At 34.9% G+C, this 21,778-nt stretch overlaps 1 protein-coding gene across 20 annotated transcripts in view; it reads left to right on the plus strand.

Moving 5' to 3' along the window:
* Nucleotides 1-21,778, plus strand: part of LOC147845615 (uncharacterized) — a 123,625-nt gene that overhangs the window by 34,854 nt on the left and 66,993 nt on the right. For 8 of the 20 annotated variants that reach the window (XM_087244337.1, XM_087244342.1, XM_087244341.1 and 5 more), the window contains one exon: nt 9,208-9,348. The exons of 1 other annotated variant lie outside the window; for it this stretch is intronic. In XM_087244337.1, coding sequence (XP_087100463.1) covers nt 9,208-9,348 — 141 coding nt within the window. Of the gene's footprint in view, nt 1-8,321; nt 8,521-9,207; nt 9,349-21,778 lie in introns of all 20 variants that reach the window. 11 more of the 20 variants (XM_087244346.1, XM_087244347.1, XM_087244345.1 and 8 more) reach the window with 3 other exon arrangements.

Consider the following 21,778-nt stretch of genomic DNA (forward strand, 5'->3'; position numbering starts at 1 on the left):
GCACATAAATTTATGTAATATATTTGGATGAAAACATAGCTATTGCCTACATTTTAGTCACACACAAAAGACTGTACTAGAATGGCTTATCCGTTTTTAATAAATAATTAAATTAAATTCACCTTCGACATGCACTGTAACTAGATTAATGGGATTATTATTCTTTCTAAAAATTATTTTTAGTCCTGCTTACCTTCTAAATGTTATATTAACCTCTATCACTTGATCAATAAAAAAGGCAGGCACACAAGTGCACTGTTAAATCTATTAAAACTGATAAATGTATAAAAAAAGTTTACAAATTACATGACTTTGTCACAAATTACATGACTTATTTTATTATACTTAAATATTTAAATACTTAAAAAGTGAAATTAGGCATTAACTTGAGCAGCTGTTTTCCCACGCTAACTGTCTCTTCTTCACTGATGGTTGCTTCTTTTCAAATATATACGCTCATATTTGCTATAACTTTGCATGAGAACATCAAGTTCAGCAGGAGAAAGAAATGGTGATCTCTTTTATAAGATATTGCTATAGTCACTCGTAATGTCTGCGCTCCATTGATAATGCCTTTTTATAGTCACGGTGTGCGCGCTTAACTCTGAGTTGGTCTACTCGAAGTTGATTGACCCAACTCAGATCAGCTATTCTGAAACTGAAAACTCTGAGTTTTTAATCTCTTGGTAAATCAACTCAGAGTTCAAGTTTAAACTCTGAGTTGTTTGAACCTCCTTACTGAAACAGGCCCCTGGTGTTCTAGGAATTGGCCAAGTGTGGTTCTTTAGGTTCTGTATTATCACCACAGACCCTGGCCCCTATTTACCTACATACATGAAAATGACACAGCTAAATTAAATACATAAACATGACAGAGCTAGGTAACATACATGGGCATAACAAACTTAAATAAGACAAAATAATAAGAAATAAATTTCCAACTTCATAAACGTCGTTTTTGCATGGATTGATGGTGTCAGCTGATGAGCGACAGGAATAATTTAAAGTTTTTCTGGTACCTCTTTCCAACAGGAACAAACACCAACAATCAAGGATGCATGATTATTTGGTGTCATGGTTTTGCAATCAAAATATGTCTTTAAACTGGAAGTCAATGGGGCAAAACAGCCACCAACATAAAGAAAGGGCTGTAATTTTGAACGGTACACAAGGGTTAAAACAACAATCTCAACATTGGCATATGCATCAGATAGACAGTAGCACACCATGTCTCAATAGTAATTATTAAAGATGATCTGACACCAAAGATTAAAAAAACCTTAAATATTTAGATCTTGTTGACTCTAGTAGTTGATGTGGAAGTCTAATCCCCTCTATTGTGTGTGATTACCTTCAGCTTCTGTGTGCCACGTCGACTTGGCCATCATATAAGAGTGAAGTTGCAGGTTCTTTATGGGTATTTTAACAGGGATCCCCCTTTGTGTTTCCAGGTTGTTGGTGGTGCAAGTCTTGAGCCTTTAAAACAACTTATTTCCACCGGCTTGGAAAGTCATAAAACATAAACCCCGCTGCACCATCTTTCTCATTTTACCTGCCTTCTGCTGCCTATTATCGCACCAGGCATCAGTCGAGGGGGTTTACAGAGGGGTCCGTAGGCATCTTTGAAGTCTCTGGTCGCTTGCAAAAGGGCCTTGAGCATAGGATATCACCCTGATCGTTGATCCTAATGAGGGACTTCTCTTAGGCGAGCTAATGAAAGCTTCTCTTGGGAATGGAAAGAGGGCACCGCTGCTGGAGGTCAAACTGCTTCCTAGCAGCCCAGAGGCCACTGAAAGCCTCTGATGTGCCCAGTGCCACTTAACACGGGAAGAAGATGGTAGTTACTGGCTTATATGGTCATACTGGATAAGTGGAGACAATGATGTAGCCGGAACTCATTTACAGGTGATGGTAATGAATGATGAAACTAGCTGAGTGCTGTAAACAACGGTTCTGGAGTAAGATATATTTCTAGCATCATAGGCAAGACTTGCATGTTTAGATTTATTTATCCTTGTATGTTTTTTAAGTAAATTGAGAGCTCTAAAACTCTGAAACCTGCTGTACAAGTCAGTGTTTTTTTAAATAAGGACTGTGGTGAACATATTATTCATTTACAGTCAGACCCCCTAGTTTTTCACGATTTTGCGATCACTAAATTCAGTGCAAAAATGCACAAAAATTACAAAAATCTCATAAAACCTCCAATTCTAAACTATATAATCATATTAGATTTATTTTAGTTGGAAATATAGACGTATGGACTTCTAGACGGTGCATACGCAGCGCACGTGATGAGTTTGAGTGTCTCTCAAAATTATGTCCCACCTGTGTCCTCATTATCATTAAATAACATTAAAGTGGGGGAGAATTGTTTTGCAGCCCTTGCAGTAAGCAGACGCAGATGAATCGTGAGTGATTTACATGTAAAGTCAATGCAAAGATGCGATTAGACATCCTGTGGGTCAAATCAAATGAATAACATGTTGCAAATTCATTTGACATGCTTTAGACCAATAGTATCTGAATGCAGCCTTTATGATGCAAGCTGCGATTGCATCCCTCAGAAATGCAATGTTAGAGACAATGCATTCAATGTAGCTAGTGGCGTCACTGTTAAGCCTGGTTTATACTTCTGCATCAAGTGACCGGCTTAACCCACGGCACATGCAATGCACGTAGCTGTGCATTTATACTTCTGCGCGCTGTTTCTGTTGGTCTGCATTAACACTTCCGAAACGCTAGTTGGCAGTGAGGTGTTAATGTTCCTCTGTGTTTTCTGAACCCTTCCTGAATGTACAAGTGGCTCAAACTCGCTCATTTTGGGGCAGGAACCTGGCGGATGTGCAAAAGCTTTAACCATGAGATAAACACAAAACAAAACTTTCCAACTGAAGCTCCTTCACAGGACTTCACACTTGTAAACAATTGCTCCATCGGGCTTTCATGGCTTTCGGTCCCGCCCAGACTCGTCAGTGCTACCAAGCTGACCAGTCACAGAGCTTGCGCTATGCGTCGTTGCGACGTGTAGTTATATTTTTTGAGAGGTGCGAGTCAGCGACCATGGCGTTGGCTGCGTTGTAGCATACGCGTGCGCTTGACACAAAAGTATAAATCAGCCTTTACAGGTAGGGTTAGGTGAGCCCATTCAAAAGCATTGCATGCGGCACAGATTGCTTCTGCATCAAGTCTGCAGCCAGACCCCTCTCCGTCAGACTGCAAAAAATTTTTGGGAGCAAATATCTAACAAAAAAAGAAGTGGAAAAGAAAGAAAAGCAAGCAGCTTACAATGATGGAGATTGGATTAAGGATGACGGCTGCTGGACATGACCGAATTGAAGGACATTATTTGTGCTTTATATGTATGACTGGTAGCCTATTATATGTGCGCCAATTAATAAATGATTTCGCTTAACTCTTTCCCTGCCTTTGATGAGAAAAAAACGAAGCCTTACTGTTGACGAGTTTTACGGCAATCAATTTTTTAGGTGTATTATGGTAGGGGAAGCTGTAACGCATGTCCTGAGTAAGGTATACAGTGTATCCAAAAGTATTCATAGCGTTTCACTTTTCCCCACATTTTTTGTGTTACAACCTTATTCCAAAATGGTTTAAATTCATTGATTTCCTCAATTTTACACACAATACCCCATAATGACAATGTGAAAAAAGATTTTTTGAAATTGTTGCAAATTTATTAAAAACCTGAAAAATGACATGTACAAGTATATACATAAGTTGGAAAAAAAATCACAAAAAATTGTGAAAAACTACAGGGTTTGTATAATGTAAAGGCCATGATGAGGAAAATTGAAGTTTATTTGAAAATTCGTTTCCACAAAAAGAAAGTAATTAGCATAGCTGCTGTTCATAATGTATTTGACCAAGAGATATTAAAAATCAATGTAAAAATGAAGTGCTATACAGTGATCCTTCCTGTGTACAATTCTAATTCTACTGTTTATGCATGGAAGACCAGCACACACCTACTAAACCTTTTTCATTAGCACACACTATAAATTTAGCCATAAACTGTACTGCTGACATGAGTCCTATACCTGCTTATCTTTTCTGCATCGTCAAGGGATTTTGTTGCCTCATGATTGGCCCATATCACCTCTCAAAGTCCCCCTACTCACTTTTACAGTGAAGCACCCTGCCGTTTCCTGGAACCTCATCAAACCAGAGTCGAGACCCCAATCCACCATTAACTCACCAGGAAACCCAGCACGCCTCGTCCCACTTGGCCTTGATCCTCCGCTTTGTAAAAATGGCTGTTTGTCATAAAATGCAGATTTGGCCCAAATATCCTGCAGCTTCCTGGATCAGCCTCCATTAAGACACCCTACCTGTGGCTCTAAAACGTATGCAATATAGCAAACGATAAGAAACCAGCTCACTTTTGCTCTTAAGCTTGCTTTTGATCTTTCTTGTACTGTATCCAATTATCTCATAAAGCAAAAAATAGCAAAATGTGCTGTTTTCTCATAATTGGCTTACTTTTATTAATTGGATACACACTCCACTGCAGCAATCCCTGAGTTGTACAGTATGAGTGGGCCCAGATTGATGACCTGTGTTGGGTTGTTTTTTCATGTACATTTTAGTGTACAGTTCTGTATACTGTCGCCACATAAAAATATGTGATTTAGCACTACATTTGATTACAAACTAGATAACCTTTTCTATTGGTTGAATCATTTTTACATTTCCTAGTACTGGTATTTGAAGTAACTTTTGAGACCATTTTTATTCTAACATTATTGGGAGCCTAATTATTATGATTATAATCAATCCTCCTTTTTTTCTTTCACATGCCCTATTGGTCCATCTCCATTATCACAAAACGTGCAACAAATAGTGTTGTGTCCTTCACTTTTTTTCACTGTTGGCTGGTTTACATCACACCAGAGTTCCTAGTTTGACAATCTGAAATTAACCTGGGAAAATGGTACTTGTTAAGTCTGGTTTATACTTGACGTGTCCGCTAGTTCGCTTGAGTGCGCACGGCAAATGTCATTGATGAGTTTGCGGAGGTTCGCTTTGGGTGCGCACGGCATGATTTCAGCAGGCGGAGCGGAAGGTTTTTTATATTTTTTATTTTATTTTTATTTTTTTGAGCTAACAGTGCCTAGAGCCCACATTTGATTTGAGTTAAATATGACACCCTTTGTCTGAAACAGGTACGCCTGTACAGACATCTTTATGATCCGTAATCATACAGATATCCAGATGATCAATAATTCTTGGCTAGAAATTGCAACAGCAGTGGGAAAAGAGTAAAGATTTTGTTAAAAGGTTTGGAAAAACATGAGAGATAAGGTTGTTATAGCTAAAAGAGACCATGGCAAAAGTGCAGACCCCGGTACACAATTACAGAAATATGTTTTTCCACCAGTCAAAGGTTTTACACTGATGTATATATTACAATTTTAAAACAATTTAATAGTCACAAAACTATAATCGAGGAACAATTTTTTTATAACTGGAAAGGAATATACAATGCGTTTGGTGTATCAGTAATTTTTAGTAAGTCAACTTTTTTGGCTTTTATTCTTGCCGCAAAATTTTTTTTAGAGCAACCCATGCTCTGCTGTCAGTAATACTTTAATGAACTCTAATAGGTAGAACTGTCCGAGATATAAACAAAAGCAAGTGATGCATCAAAGTTTGATTTTAAAAAAATTCTGAATGGTTATAAAAATCCTTATAATTATTAAAATAATTTATAAATATTAATTAAAAATCTTGAATGATATTTTTGATAAGATGTAGATCCGGAAACTTCCTACTTCTCTGTTTATCAATCTGATTTTACAGTCAGTTTCATTCGACCAAAATCTGTTGTTTTAAAGAATATCACAATGATGGACGCGGCAAGTATACAAGCCTCGTCCGTTATGCAAGGTGCGCACGGAGCCAGTGGAGGTGTGCGGTGCGGGGCCAGGCGAAAATATAAATCTAGCTTCAGAATTGATGTTAATTTAGAATTGATTGAATTGGGTTGAATTGAATTGAATTGAATAGAATTGTTGAATTAAGTAGAATTGTTAGAATTGAGTTGATATAATTCTGTGTTTTGGTTTCTTTTTCTTTGTTAAATGTTTTGATGATTGGAGTGTGACTTGAGTGTAGTTTATGCTTGGCATTGTTTTATTTAAGCCTGCTATGTGGAGTTTATTGTGGCCGCTGCTCAACTGTTTGCCAGATATTGTGGCATTATTACGACTTGTTGAACATTCTAATTTGGCATCGTAGCCAAACTCTTAAGCCATATAACTCTCTTTAGCCATCCCTTAATCTGTTATTAGTCAGAAATAAGTTGGGGGAGATCATTGAGATGTACTTGAGCTGAAACTCTCCTCTCGCCCTGCAAACTAATGGGAGGATCGACTTGAGGATCTTACAAGCTCAGGGGTCTCTCCCGCAACAGTAAACCAAACAAGCTTATTATTGATCATCAGCTAAGTGTGAACTCCTAAAATATTGATTTGCTGCATGGTCTTTCTTAGTTACATCATTGTTACAGGTGTAACGTATGGAGACTTTTTTTGGGATTTTAACCCAGGACATCTCATTAATTCACTTGAAGTCAGAATTATTACCCCCCTTTGATTTTTTTTTTTTTCTTTTTTAAATATTTCCCAAATTATGTTTAACGGAGCAAGGAAATGTTCACAGTATGTCTGATAATATTTTTTCTTCTGGAGAAAGTCTTATTTGTTGTATTTTGGCTAGAATAAAAGCAGTTTCAATTTTTTAAAAATTATTTTAAGGTCAAAATTATTAGCCCCTTTAAGCTATTTATTTTTTCAATACTCTACAGAACAAACCATCATCATACAAAACTTGCCTTATTACCCTAACCTGCCTAGTTAACCTAGTTAAGCCTTCAAATGTCACTTTAAGCTGTATAGAAGTGTCTTGAAAAATATCTAGTCAAATATTATTTACTGTCATCATGACAGATAAAATAAATCAGTTATTAGAAATGAGTTATTAAAACTATTGTTTAGAAAAGTATTGAAAAAATTAACATTCTGACTTCTGTATGTAACCTAATGTAACGTCTCTTAGCACATGCTTTCTGCATTTGCTGTTAATGAAATGACCATCTATATCAGTAGATTATTATTGTTCAGAAGGTTTATGTTGTTTTTTTTTAAGTCAAAAAGAGAAACAGAAACGTGGACTGCAGATATATACAAACCATAAACAAAGCAGACCTCACTTTCCATTTTGAATATTACATTAATCACTTTATTTGTTTTAGACATCTTGGTTTGTTATAAAAATAGTAGTGTGGTATTTAGTGCTCTGGAAAATAGAAGCAACATTAGAACGTAATCTTGATAGATCTTGCGTTTATTCTTTTGCTCTCATTCACTAAACTGAACTTTCATTAAGAGTAATCATAAATAAATTGCCTGAAATTGCTGAATTAGGCCAACTGCCACCGACCTGTGGAAAATACTGCAAAAAAGTGTCAGATGCTCACTGATGGCCCATTGTTAGCCTGTTGTGCCACAGTCAAAAGCATCATTTAATTTGACATAGTGGACTCTCAACAGGTTCTTTCCTGCCAGGGTCATGTTTCAGAGCTGTGAAATGGCTGACATAAGCCAAACCAAGCACACCACTTAGTACTAAAAGGCCAAGCACACTGGTGGATTTAACTAGACCTCCATAGGTACAATTTTTATTAATCAATATATAAATTTAAAGGTTTCAGGATTCTCTTTAAAGGGTTAATTCCTATCATTTATTTACTATGATGTTATTGAACACATATTCTTAATAAAAGTATTTAAAATCTTTTTTTTTTTTTTCTGTCTGTTCATTGATAACAATTTAATCTTCTGAAGAAACACTTGCTTCAGAGCCCATGTTCGCAGCATTCAGATTTTGGTTACTGAAGCTCAATCACAAACCAATTAAGATTAATCTTGTGTCACATGGCAAGTTTGAGTTTGATTCTTTGGATTTGTCCTTGTTGATCATGCAGGTATGATTAAGCTTCTGTTTACGCTTGCTGATTCTTTTTTTATATGTCTATAAAAGCCTAAATTAAATCTGTTCATAATATAAAGTGATCTTTTACAAAAACAATTTGATTTATATGGAATTATTCCTTCATTACATCTGAAATCGTTTTAGAGTTTGTCTCAAATAGACTTCAAAAAGGAGAGCAGCAACAGTTATGGTGTTTTTAAGGTCTTAAAGTTTTGCGAATGAATAAATTATTAGGATTTAAATTTTTAGATGAATCTATCTTAAATGTAAAAATGACTTTGATCACCAATGTCTTTGTCTCCTTTCAGGTCAAAGTGTGCATTTAATACAAGTTATACATGCAATAGCTTGGATGTTTCACTGCTCACACTAAAGCCGTGGTCAGAGAATTGATGCATGCAAAATTTGTTCAGATGACTGTGCAAAGAAAAAAAAGGCAGGATAAACCTAGATGCTACACTAACAAAGTAAGGGATTCCTCCATGTTTTAAACCTCTGTACAGACAGGTAATTACATTTTTTAATCTTCTATTAGACTCGTGCATTGATATGTTGTAAATTCACTGGTCAGCATTCACCAAGCTTGAACTTTGGAAAGCAGCAAAATGTGAAATTTGTTTTGCACAAGCTCTTAGTTAGGGTTTGGCATATTTGTATGTGTATGAATGACCATACAGTATATAATGACCTTAATGACCATATATTGTATTTCCCATAGTAAAAGCACAGCCTGATCTGACATGCTGGAGAAGACACTTGTGAACAAAGTGTTTTTAAATTTTTAATTTCGTCATAGAAAAGTGTTCTTGGAGCTTCATAAAAATTGTTTTGATCGTATTTTTCTGGACTTTGAACATCTATGGACAATTTTTGTATACGGAGGATTAGAGAGCTCTTCAGATTTCATTTACAATGTCTTAATTTGTGGTCTGAAGATGAACCAATGTCTCAGGAGGGTTTAGAGCGACATGAGGGTGGGTAAATAGTAATGATCTTTTTTTTTCATGTTGAGTTGAACTAACCTATTAGGGTATAGTATTCTTGGTCTTGTTTATTTTTCATTGACTATACAATATACAGCTGCATCAGACACAAAAATGTCTAGTTTTGGGATCAAGCAGCAATCTTAAATGACTTTTCCGTTCAGGTGCAGCAGGTTTGTAGGAAGATTGAGGCATTTTTCTCTGTTTCCAGCTTCTGGAATCTTCCAAAAGTGACCGTTTCCATTTTCCCTGTCATTTTCCTCATCATCTCATGCAGACTGCTTGGCCAGAAGTGGTGACGAAGGACAAATTTAAGGTGACATGCTGCAGATCCACCTGGCAAACCACACAGGTGAGATCTGGCTTTTCACTTTACAGAATTACCAACTAGTAGCCTGCTATTGTCATCTGGTTTGGAGTGTTTTACAGGATGCTGGGTGTTTCAGCATAGTTTAGGCTTGAAATATAAGGAGGACTTGCTAGAAACGTAAAGGAAATGGAAGGACTGTTGAATTGCCACACAAGCTTGCTACAATAATCTTGTACTTTCTGACTAAATTACTGTTATTATTCTGTCTTGGTTAATAGACGTGCTGTTTTTGCTCCTTTGTGTACAAATTTCTGAAAGTTTTAATTCGATCTTTGACTTTTGAAGGCAATGAACAGAATAAATCATTCAGCTTAGTGATATGGAAGTGTAATGCAAAACCTCCCTAGAGCTGTTTTATTTTTGTTTCCCTGAAAACACACACACACACACCCTGAAAAGTTCATCAGCCAGTGCTTAATTTCCACGGTACTTTGGAGTAGTGAATACCTGTGTGTGTGTGTGTGTGTGTGTGTGTGTGTGTGTGTGTGTGTGTGTGTGTGTGTGTGTGTGTGTGTGCGTGTGCGCGTGTGTGAGAGAGAGAGCAGCGGGCAAAGCTGCATAAATGTTGTCACTTTCAACCAATCAGCTTTCTTACATTTATAATCACTCTCATTGGTTGGTGATTATGGTTTCGTGCTGTTAACAGCGAAAATAATGGCATAGTGGCCTACCTAAATAATACTTGTATTTTCAAATCACTAAAAAAGCGGTCAAGCATTTATTATTATTTTTTTTTAACCACATAAATTTGATAATGAGCCTGATCAAGAGAAGATGAAACAGCACCCCGAATCAGGAGAGCGGGAAATGGAAGCAAAGTGATCTCAAGTTAGCCGGAAAACATGACATATGAGAAGATTCTTCTTCTTGAAGATTAGACAGAGTGGCACATAACGTTTGGCACATAATAGTGAAGTGAACCGAATGTCAGTGGTGATAGTAAACTGATAGTGATGTTTCATAAGAATTATGTTTGTTTTTTTGGCCATTATATTGCACAAAATAATTAGACTGTTCAGAAATGTAATGCTTTTTTCGCAATAACCGTTCAAGAGTCATGTTCCAGGAAAACTGAAATTGTGTGGTGGACGTCGGTTGCGGGAGCTTTTATTTCTTGCTTTCGTTCCTGAAATTATTCATTTACAAATGAAGCACTGCCATCAGCCAATCAAGCATTTCACAGTCCTGTACTTAGATTATATACTCATCCCAATACTTATGAAAATGTTAAGCAACCACTTGTAAAAAACAAACAAAATTAAATTATAGGTTAAAATGTGACAGTTAAAATGATACATTTAATACAATTAATATTATAAATGTAATATAATTTTTAATTAATAAAGCTTATCGATCTAATATTTTAATTTTTATTACATTTTATAAAAGGTTAAAATAATATTTAATGCAATTTTTTTTTTCTGAAACAAATTTCGTCAACATAACAAATGTCATCTTATTTTTGTATGGTTGAAAAACAGGGCTTATTCCACCAAATATGAATTGAAATGAACTCTTCTAAAATTAAAATTGTTATAGTGTCCAAAAAATAAATATGCTTGTCAAAAAGGTTGCTGGACATTTTTTTTGCTTGATTGTTATTTTAAACAGTTGTTATTTTATGCTGTATTTTTTTATTATTTTAAATGTATTTAGTAGTTGCTGAACTAAATTACCTAAGCAAAAAATGTTTTACTTAAATACATAGCTACAATTTGTAAGTCCAGAGACAATCAGAAATCCCAAGTGGTGTTTGAAGTTTTCCCATTGCGTTATATGTAGTATTTGTTTCCTGTTATGATATAATTGTCTTGCAACTGAGATTAGTTGTTCACATCTTTTAGCTCCTTTGCCAGCTGAGCATCTGCATTGTGATTAATACCATTTATAAATATTAGTTCATATAAAATATTCTCCAGATCTCCTGTAGAGTAAATCAGCTGTAGTGAGTATGAAGCGAGCTGAAGAGAACATTGAGGGCTCAAGTGGTCAGAATGTCTGCAGGCTCTAATCTGCTTCAAGCTGCGAGGTCCAGCCACGTCTCTGAAGCCTTTCATTTACGGTTTATTTTCATCCCTTTATTGGACGGAGTTTCCCTCTGCCAAGGCAAAGACGAGCCCTCAACAATTACCATGTGCTCCTTCTCTCTCCCTGGGTTTTGTAGTCTGTTGTCTTTAAAGGCTGCATATTTGTACAGTATGGGGTTAATGTAATATATATTCTTGTTTTTAAGATAAATTAAGCATCATGTTCAATATGCATTACACTTCGTGTCGTGTAATCCTTCAGAAGGCATATGCTGATTTGAGGTGTGTTCGTGGCATGTTGAAATGATCGTAATTACGAGATTCCCACTAGTAAAAAAGCATTTATGTCCTTGTAGGACTCATAATTACAGCTTTTAAACTAGGAATTTTCTCCAACTTGCCTCCTGATCATCAAAATTTTAATCCTTTTTAAACATTTACCAAGTTCAAGATTTTTTCACAGTGTTTCCTTTTTTTTGCTAGAATAGAAGCAGTTATAATAATTTTGACCTTAAAATCTTTTTTTTAAATTAATAACTGCTTTTATCCTAGCTGAAATAAAACAAATAAGACTTTCTCCTGAAGAAAAAAAACATTATCAAACATACTGTTAAAATTCCCTTGCTTTGTTAAACATCATTTGGGAAATATTTAAAAATATTCTGTTTTGGAATAAATGTCGCAATTATTGGAAAAATGTATTATTATTTTTGTATTAATATTTGTTTTTTTTTCTTTTCATTGAATTTGTATGCTTAAGGTGATATATTAACCAAACCTCTTCTCTGAGTGTGATACGCCTGAAACATTTTTGTAGAAGTAGATGGAGCTGATTTAATGCAAAGGCCTGAATGTCTAAAATTCACTTGAGCTCTGCAGCTAAACTTCCTGTGAACAGAGATGAAACTAAACACGGAACATTTACAGTTGAAAAGTCTCATGCTTTTAATGTTGTGCAGAGAATTTGTAGAAGAAGAGAAAGTATGTTTAAGAAGAGAAAGTATGTTTGGGTGCAGCCGCCGGAGACTGGAGAATGATTGATAAGTGATGAATTCCACTAAACTCCACCTGTTAATATCAGCGGTGTTTAAATTCTTGTGTCACACCTCCTTAATGCAATTCTTGAAATAAACTGAGGATACAAAGAATTCTGTTCATCAAATTATTCATTTGTACCTAATAAATTACTAATATTTTGACATTGAAGAAAACCCTCTTCAGACCTTTTTTAATTGAACATGCGTGGAGTTGATTATATATTCCAACACAATACACTTGGTCGGTCTCCCTTTCTTCCATCCTTGTGAAACACCAAATATTTTAATATTGTTTCACCGAGATCATCCTTCTAAGGCCGTTGACTTTAGCTTTGAGAGTTTCATTTGATTCCTGCAGGTCTGATACAGCCCTTTAAAGAGAGTGCAGTCAGCTATCATGATCCTGTGTCTGAGATTTGACAGCCTCTTCTTTTTCCAAAAATTAACGCACCATTGTCTGGAGAGATTAAAAATCTTCCTCAAACATATACATTCTTTCATGTGTAGTTGTAAGAATCTTGTTCGAAGTCTTTTCCCATGCTGGAGTTATGTCTTTGTCAACGGTCTTCATTTGGCTTTAACTGACCAGAGCTTTTAGAGGCTTTCAGTTCCTTTAAAGTCATTCTTGTGCATTAAAATGTAGACAGAGTACTGAAAAAAGTTCAATAAGATATTCAGACAGCAGGGATATGAAATTAAAGTTAAAGACGGCAACCTTTGTGAAGTTCATGTGGAGGAGCTCAGCAAAACACGTCTACTCCATGCAACCTTCTATAGCTCCCCCCTACCATATTCTGTAAACAAATTCATTCTTGTTCATCATCCATATGTACCTTCGGCTTTCCGCTTTCTACTAATATCAAGGCTCTGTTGGAATTTAAGAGTTGTTGGCTTGATTCTTGTCTTACAGACAAATTTGTTGAGACTCATGGAGCCAGTGAAATGAGTAAGACCTCTACTGTACACCTGATACCATGGTATAAGTGTGTGAAAGGCTGTAATCACCAGCTTCTGGATCCAGGTGTGCAGTTGGAAAGAATTGGAGGGATCCACATCTCAAACCCAAACCCTCATTTTACACAGGAATGTTCCAAACGCTTTGGGCTTCAGCAGATGACCTTTCAGAGTTTGTGTCACTATTGTGTCACAGAACCAGAAATCATTCAAAACCCCTGGGGCCTCATGTATCAACGCTGCGTATGTACAAAAACTACGCCAGGTTTCACGCTCAGAATCGCTCACGTTTGGATTTACTAACAATGAACTGAACGTGGGAATGTGCGCAGCTCCACGCCAGCTTTATGGCTGGCGTACACACATTTTTTGTGCGTGTCTGTTTTATTTCCATTGGCGGCTCCTAGAGGCAGTTTTGTTAAATTGCTCTCTACAAAGTGTCTTTGAGCCTTACAATGGCAGCTGTATGAGACGGGTTCAGCAGGTATATAAGATTTCCATACCATACAGTTGACCAGCCAAACATTAAAGCGCAATTTGCAGCGGTCGCCTGTTTTCCTAATGTAATCTAATCTGATGTACTGCACGCACATTGCTATAAAGGCACCACCTGAAGATGAATTTGCATGCGTGAATCAGAAACATTTCCATTCAATAAATGTGCAAATAAAATATGATGCACAAACTTATTAAGGATTCCTACTTGTCTTTCTTGTGATAAATAGGCAAAATCTGATATGTAGCGGGGAAAAAAAGAAGAAAGAGTTCATCAGACGCTGGATTCGAACCGAGTTCATGCTCGAACGTGTCAAAACATGTTAACGTGCGTTTTACGAGCTGCGCCACTGAGAATATTAATATAACGGTACTACAACATTTTACACCTATAAATCACACTATTTTGCTTTTAACTCCACAGTGCGATGTTCAGATCCAACTGTGTCAACCGCATCTGCTAAACTCTCCCCACTCTATTTTTTTCTTGTGTTGTTAATTCCGGAGGACAAACTTGCAAATAACACAGTTTTCCTCCGGTCTACCTCCGAAAGCAGCACCTCCAATTCACCTTCTGTTCAAAGTTTCTCTTTTTGCTTTCTTTTGCCGTTGCTTTTTCGTTGGGTTTTGCCAAAGTAGAGTCATTAGCATATTCATACAGGGGAGGAGGCAGGGAGGGGTTTTGTGCTCGTGCATGTTGCGCTCAGTTTCACGTTCATTCCGATGTACAAAAGAATATGCGTGAGATTCGGCGTACGCAGTGTTTCATACATCTGTATTTTTCACATTTCAAGCTTTAAATGTGCATACGCAGAAAAAAATTCAGACGTATGAAACACTACGTACTCCGAATCCCACGCATATTCTTTTGTTTTAGTATGATTTCCACGCAAGTCTTCGTACATGAGGCCCCTGTTGATTTGCAAATGGCATTTACTTGCTTTTATATGTTTAAAATTTCTTTATTAGTATTTTTGGGGGGTTTTAGCACATGCACAGAAGCTAAGCGTGCATTCAAACTGTTGGAAAGTGTAGCTTTTTGTGTGTGTTTCATGCTTTTGTTGATAGGACAGTGGAGGCATGACAGGAAAGGTGGGGTAGAGAGATTGAGACTTGTGAAGCTGTGCGTTGATGAATTTGCTCTTCACTGTTTGTACTTAAAATAAACCACAACAACTGAACTAATTTGAACTTAAACTCTAAAAAGTGGACTGACTGTTTCAGTTTCAATTTACTACAACTTCTATGTTAAGCTGCTTTGACAGTCTACATTGTAAAAGCACTGTAGAAATAAAGGAAGAGGGGAATAGATTTGGAAAGGGCTGTGAAAGGCCAATCAAATTCTCAGTTATCATAAACGTAGCTGTGCTTCACCCAAAAATGAAAATTCTGTCATGTTCAAAACCAGTTTCTGTTGAACACAAATGAAGATATTTTGAATGTATTTTTTTTTTTTCTGGGAACATACATATACATATATATACATATACATATATATATATATATATATATATATATATATATATATATATATATATATATATATATGTATATGTGTGTGTATATATATATATATATATATATATATATATATATATATATATATATATATATATATATACATGTGTGTGTGTATATATATATATATATATATATATATATATATATATATACATGTGTGTGTGTATATATATATATATATATATATATATATATATATATATATATATATATATGTGTGTGTGTGTGTGTGTGTGTGTGTGTGTGTATATATATATATATATATATATATATATATATATATATATATATATATAATGTATTATTATACAACATATGAACATAATTTTTTTTTTATTAAATATTAATGACAGTGTTATAAGATTCATGACATTCATAATGGTTTCCTGACGATCATGTTTGTGACAAGTTTTGTTGTCATAGTTGTAATGTCAAGTTGTCATTACAGACAAAAACAGGTTGTGGTGTTTTTTTTTTTTTGTTTTTTTTTCCCAAGTTGTCATATACAATGCCTAAAACAGTGCCATAAATCTTTGCATTTTAAAGGTAAAAACTGAGTAAATGACACTTAATGACAGGTGTCATAATCATGCATAAAATCTCATTCACTTTCATGACATGTCATGTCATGATTATAAAGGTTTAATGATAATGTTATGAAAAACCCCTTCAAGTAAAGTGTTACAATTTTTTTTCTTCAATGGAAGTCAAAGTTGTATTATTTAAAACCAGTGTGATTTGATCACAGTCCTAAGCAGAGATAAAGAGAAGAACTTTATAAAAAATAAAATAAAAATCCAAGTATCTTCAACTAATTATTTTTTAGTAACTAGTTCTAAAAGTTCACTCCGTTTTTCTGTTTTAATATGTCTTGATATTTTTGCTCCTCCAACATTTTATTAACTGGTATTTTTAAAGTGAAGGATGAGGAGAAAAAGTTTTAATAGTTATGGACCACTTGCATAGAGAATGACCACAACAGAGGCGAGAAGTAACCGTGTCTAAAATCTGACGACCATCCGCAAAATTATGACAAATTTTAGTTGCTTTTCAGATTTGTTAGACCACATGTGGAAGTGGTCAAAAACAAAAAGTGCTATTTGTGTTGTACACATGGAAATGAAAATCTGAATCAAATATAAGCAAAATAAAAGAGCCAGCTTTCCTGGATTCTGTTATCTTGAATCTGATACAGATAAGCTGTTTTGCAATGTGGCCTCAGTTTGAACCATCATATTAGATTTCATTTAACCTCTTCATTTATTCCAGATAATTCTTGATCATAATTGTGTGCTGGTAGTTCTTTGGAAAACGTGAGACATTTTCAGTTGTCGTCAGTACATTTACATGGACACCAATTATTCAATTTTAACACGATTAAGACCATACTCGATTTAATCAAAACTACTAACTCATAATGGAACTAAACAGAAATTAAATTAAGGCGTGGAGTATGCTGATTTTAGTCGCATTATTGATGTGCAGTACAGACATGTAAACACCTTCATCAAACTAGGCATGGGCTGGTATAAGATTCTGACGGTATGATAACCTTGGATATAAATATCACGGTTTCATAGTATTGTGATTACGACTGTAAAATAAGTTCCTTTTAAATGTCTGGGTAAAAAACAAAAATCTTTTTCCTCTTTGTACAAAATATATTTTAATTTGGGAAACATTTATAATATTTTGGAGCAGTAAACATGTCAGGCTAAATAACTCAAATGAATCACTGACTTCTGCTGTCTTCATTAGTTTCAAAAACACATTTTTTTTTACAGTTTAAAACTTTGGATATCTTTTCTGCTGGAGATACTGTTGTCCCTCCCCCCACCCCCTAAAAAAATATGTTTATAAAAAAATAATACAATTACCCTAGGAATGGTATTAGAAGATTTAGACTGTTTTAAAACGTTGACTTTTCCAAACCGTGATATACCTTGAAAACAGTTATCGTCCCATAAATCATCGTCCCATAAATCACCGCATTTTGCTGCTGGATAGTTTATAAACGCATGACTGTTTATGCACCTTCCAAGTCAGTGAAGGACCTTAGACACATGCATTGTGAGTTTTTTTTCCCCATTATGCGGTGTGCGGTATCAAATTCCATTAAAACTACACTCTGCCAGCAGTTCAAACTTACATCCAATATCTCATTTGTCACGGGGGGCATGCATGAAATGTTCCTAAATGAATGTAAAGCTGCCAAAATGCAGTTAAAGTTGACAAATTAAAAATAATAAACACACTAAATTACATGGAAATCTAGAGGAAATGTGGTTAGTGTGACGACGCAATGATGTTAATTGAATTATGTGCTAGCATGTATAAAACGGGATCATGAAAGGAACATTCAAAAATCCACTCATGTAAACACCTTAACCATATTATTGACTTATTCAAATTACAATAGATTAATTACTGATGTCCATGTAAACGTGGTCAGTGAGTTTTTAAACTCATCAGATTTACAATGGCAGCTCCATACAGTCGAAACCTAGGAGATCATACTGTAAACACTGTAACATTTACACTCTATCCTCAATTTCATTCCTCTGCTGCACATTACATACACTGTAAAAATGTTCTTGCTGCCTTATTTTTTTTTAAAGTAGAATCAAATTAAATTTTATAGTCATCTCAACTTACCTCAATGAAACTGACTAAAATATTAAGTTAAACTTCGAATAACCTAAAAAATGTAGTTGAAACTTGATTAACTGATAGAAATAAGTTAAAGCAACATGAAAATATTTGTTGCTTTGACTTGTTGTCATTACATTTTTACAATGTACTAAACTCTGACTTAAGCAGTTCTCTTATGTTTGTATGAGTGTATTTTTTGTGAGTCAGTTTAGGAATTATCAGTTCACAGTGCAATCTGATATCGGACACATTTTTAAACTATGATTAAATAATAAGCTTTAAACAAAAGTAAAATTTGAGAAATAAATCTAAATCAAGAAAGGATGTTTGCAATGTGAATGTAGCCTAATTATTTCCAACTTCACATTCTAACATTTTTTTATTCATTTTTCATCCAAAAAAGTAAAAGGCTCAGCTTTAAATGGCATATCCAGAAAGGAGTTGTGATCTGAGTCCAAATCTATGAGTTTCCAAGCGACTCTCAGTAGATTTGCCAGATTTCAACTCTTTCCTTTTTTTTTTCTTTCCTTTTTTTTAAATAAAGAAAGGGTGATGGAATTATGACTAACCTCATCCCTAGAGGTGGAGAATTTGTAGGATTGCTTATGTTTTTTTTTTAATGCTAATCTAAATAAGGAGAAGCAGAGCAGTTTATCTTTTCTAATAAGTGCCAGCTGATTTTAATAACTCTTTAGTACTTTTAGGAAGTCTTTTCCTTGACTACGTTTTCAGTTAAAGTGGATGACTAGTGAATTTCTAATTATAATGGTACATTTAATTTCCAATTCACCCATTTGTTAAATGACTGTTTAAGATTTAAATGAAAATGTTCAGCAAAAACGTCTTCATTTGTGCTGCATTTGTCAGTGTCTTATTGCCTCTAGCAGGATGACTTCTTTCTCTGAAGCTTTTTCACGTGTGTCTTCTAGAAGATCTGGCATAAATAAACTTGATCCTATAAATAAACACTTGCCGAATAAAATCGCTTGTGCTGTTTAGAAATGCATTGATTAGGGCACAATCATGTCATTGAGTTTCGAATACTCTTCGTCATTGCATCTGTAAAGAGTGGGGCCTTTGGCGCTTGTGATGTCAAGCCAAGATGTGCTGATCTGGAGTGGGTAAAGCAGGTCATGCAGTCTTGCCAACAGTGCCAGCTGCTTTTAATCCAGGTCAATTGCAGTGCCATTGGGTCTGTTTCGTTTAGCCGGTGCTCTGTTCCCTAAACTAACACCATTCCTAAGACGTAGAGATTTGCAGAATTTAATATTGAAGGTGTTAAAATGTCATATTGTATCGTGCTATGTGAATAATCACATAGCTAAATTAATAAATCATTCATAAATTATTGTAATATAAAGATTTTCTGTTTAGGAATTATTGTTAATTTTTTAAAAACATTTTTAGTGATATAATAAAAAAATAGACATTAATCGACTTTGTATTGCATTTTAATTACATTTAATGGATTCAAATGACAGAAAGGGCCTTTAAGATGTTATAAAAGATGTTCCAACATTGGAAAAAAATCCTTACTGCCTTACATTTTTAGTTGAATTCAATTAAAATTTTGATTAACATGTCTCATCTTAGATTATTTATAGAGCAGATTTCATACACAATGGTAACTAAAAGTGCTTTACATAAACAGGAATAAAAGAATCAAGAAAATAAAACAGATTAAAACGTGTTAAAACAGGTTATAAAAGAATGTAAAAAGAAAAGAAAGACATAATAGTGCGATCTGTTGGATGTAGCATAGTGCTCATTCAGTAAAGGCACAGCTAAACAGATGTGTTTTCAGTCTTGATTTGAAGGTGCCTAGTGTTGGAGCACATCTGACCATTTCTGGAAGCTGATTCCAGCAGTGAGGGTGTAGTAGCTGACGGCAGATTCACCCTGATTTGACTGAACTCTTGGAATTTCTGCTTTGTATAATCCTAATGATCTGAGTGATCTGTTAGGTTTGTATTCAGTGAGCATATCTGTAATGTATTGAGGTCATAGGCCATTTAGGGATTTATAGACAAGTAATAATACTTTAAAATCTATTCTGAATGTAACTGTGAGCCAGTGCAAAGACCAGAGAACAGGTGTGATGTGCTCAGATTTTCTGGTTCTGGTCAGAATCCTGGCAGTAGTGTTTTGGATGAGCTGCAACTGTCTGCTTGGGAAGGCCAGTGAGGAGTCCATTACAGTAATCTACCCTGCAGCTGATAAAAGCATGAACAAGTTTTGCTAAGTCCTGGAAACAAAGCATCTAATTCTTGCAATGTTTGTTGCAATTTTTGCAACTAACATTAATCAAACTGGCTAAAAATATTAGGTTAGTTTTTGTTGAAAACTAATTGACTTTACGCTAAAGTAACAAAAAGTAATGAAAATGTGTCAGTTGTCATATTATTTACAGTGTTTATTTGAAATATTAATTGGAAAATTTCTTATTACAATTCAGTAATGATAATAGCAAAAAGAAATGTTTTAAACATTGATAAGAACCAGAGTTAGTAATTTAGGTTTAAACTACATTTTAGGAATGTATTTAAATACATAATATTTCACAATATTGCCAATTTTAACATGTTTCCTTGAAAAATATGTTCAGCCTCAGTGAGCAAAAATTATATCTAAACTTGTATTTGTAGACTTGTTTAACAGTATTGTGTATGTTTATATCCGTCCATCTAAAATGACACACTTAATATTGCTTAACATTTTATACCAGATCAAAGAGATTCAGGCTAAATGAATAACACCAGCAATAACCAGTTGCAAGAGCAAGTAAAAGACAGGGTTTTATAAGGTGCATAATAGTCATTGAAGACTTTGATAAATGAAGGATCAAAGCTTTTCACAGGTTTATGTTTACAAAATCAGCTGCAGCTGCTTTAATTTAACTTACATTTAGCTAGACTGAGAGCTTCTGATGCTGTGCAGAAATGCGACTGTCTGAACGGGATGTCAAATGTCACGAAGACATCAAATCTGATCAGTTTTGAGTAAAACTTTACTGTATGCAGTTCAGTTTGACTTTATGCATTTTTAGCTGTGATATATAGTCACAGGACATCTGAATGTGCGTTGAACTCCTGAATCTGATTCCTTCTCTCTCCTAAAGCTTTAATTATCTGAGACAGTCTGCTCTTCTGGAAATGACAGGGTTTCTCTATAGGTGTTTGCTAGTAAAAACACATTTTTGCACGCCCTAAATGTCACATTTTGTCTGAAAAACAGAAGTCACATTTGACAAGTTTTTTAACGACAATAAAAATACCTTTACAGTTCTTGACAGATCTGAAATGCCAGGTGAATGGAATTTAACATGTTCACTCCAAGATCGATAACTATACCCTGTCAGGAAAAAAGGTAAGCTTTCTCTGGGGCGATACCTCTTTAATAGGTACAAGTTGTGTATATAAAGGCTTAAAATTGATACCTTATAGGTGCTATAGAATTTAATTCTGGATTAGGTTAGGCATTGCTAAATCATAAGAGTTCGATACATGGAAATGAAATTTCGCAAACCTCAAACAACATTGTTTGCTATAGTTTTCATTTGAATCCTGTGAGTGTAAAATCCAATTGAAAAACGGGTCAAACAGAACAAAACAATGACTCTGACAATCAAACTAGGATCAATAATGAGTATGCATGCAATTTTTGCACTTACCCAAGTCATTTACTTGGGCTGCATGATGTTAGAAAAATCAGACGTTGTGATATTTT

Source organism: Danio rerio, chromosome 3 (genome assembly GCF_052040795.2).
Source record: "Danio rerio strain M-AB ecotype USA chromosome 3, GRCz13ab, whole genome shotgun sequence".
Classification (NCBI taxonomy): Eukaryota; Metazoa; Chordata; class Actinopteri; order Cypriniformes; family Danionidae; genus Danio; species Danio rerio.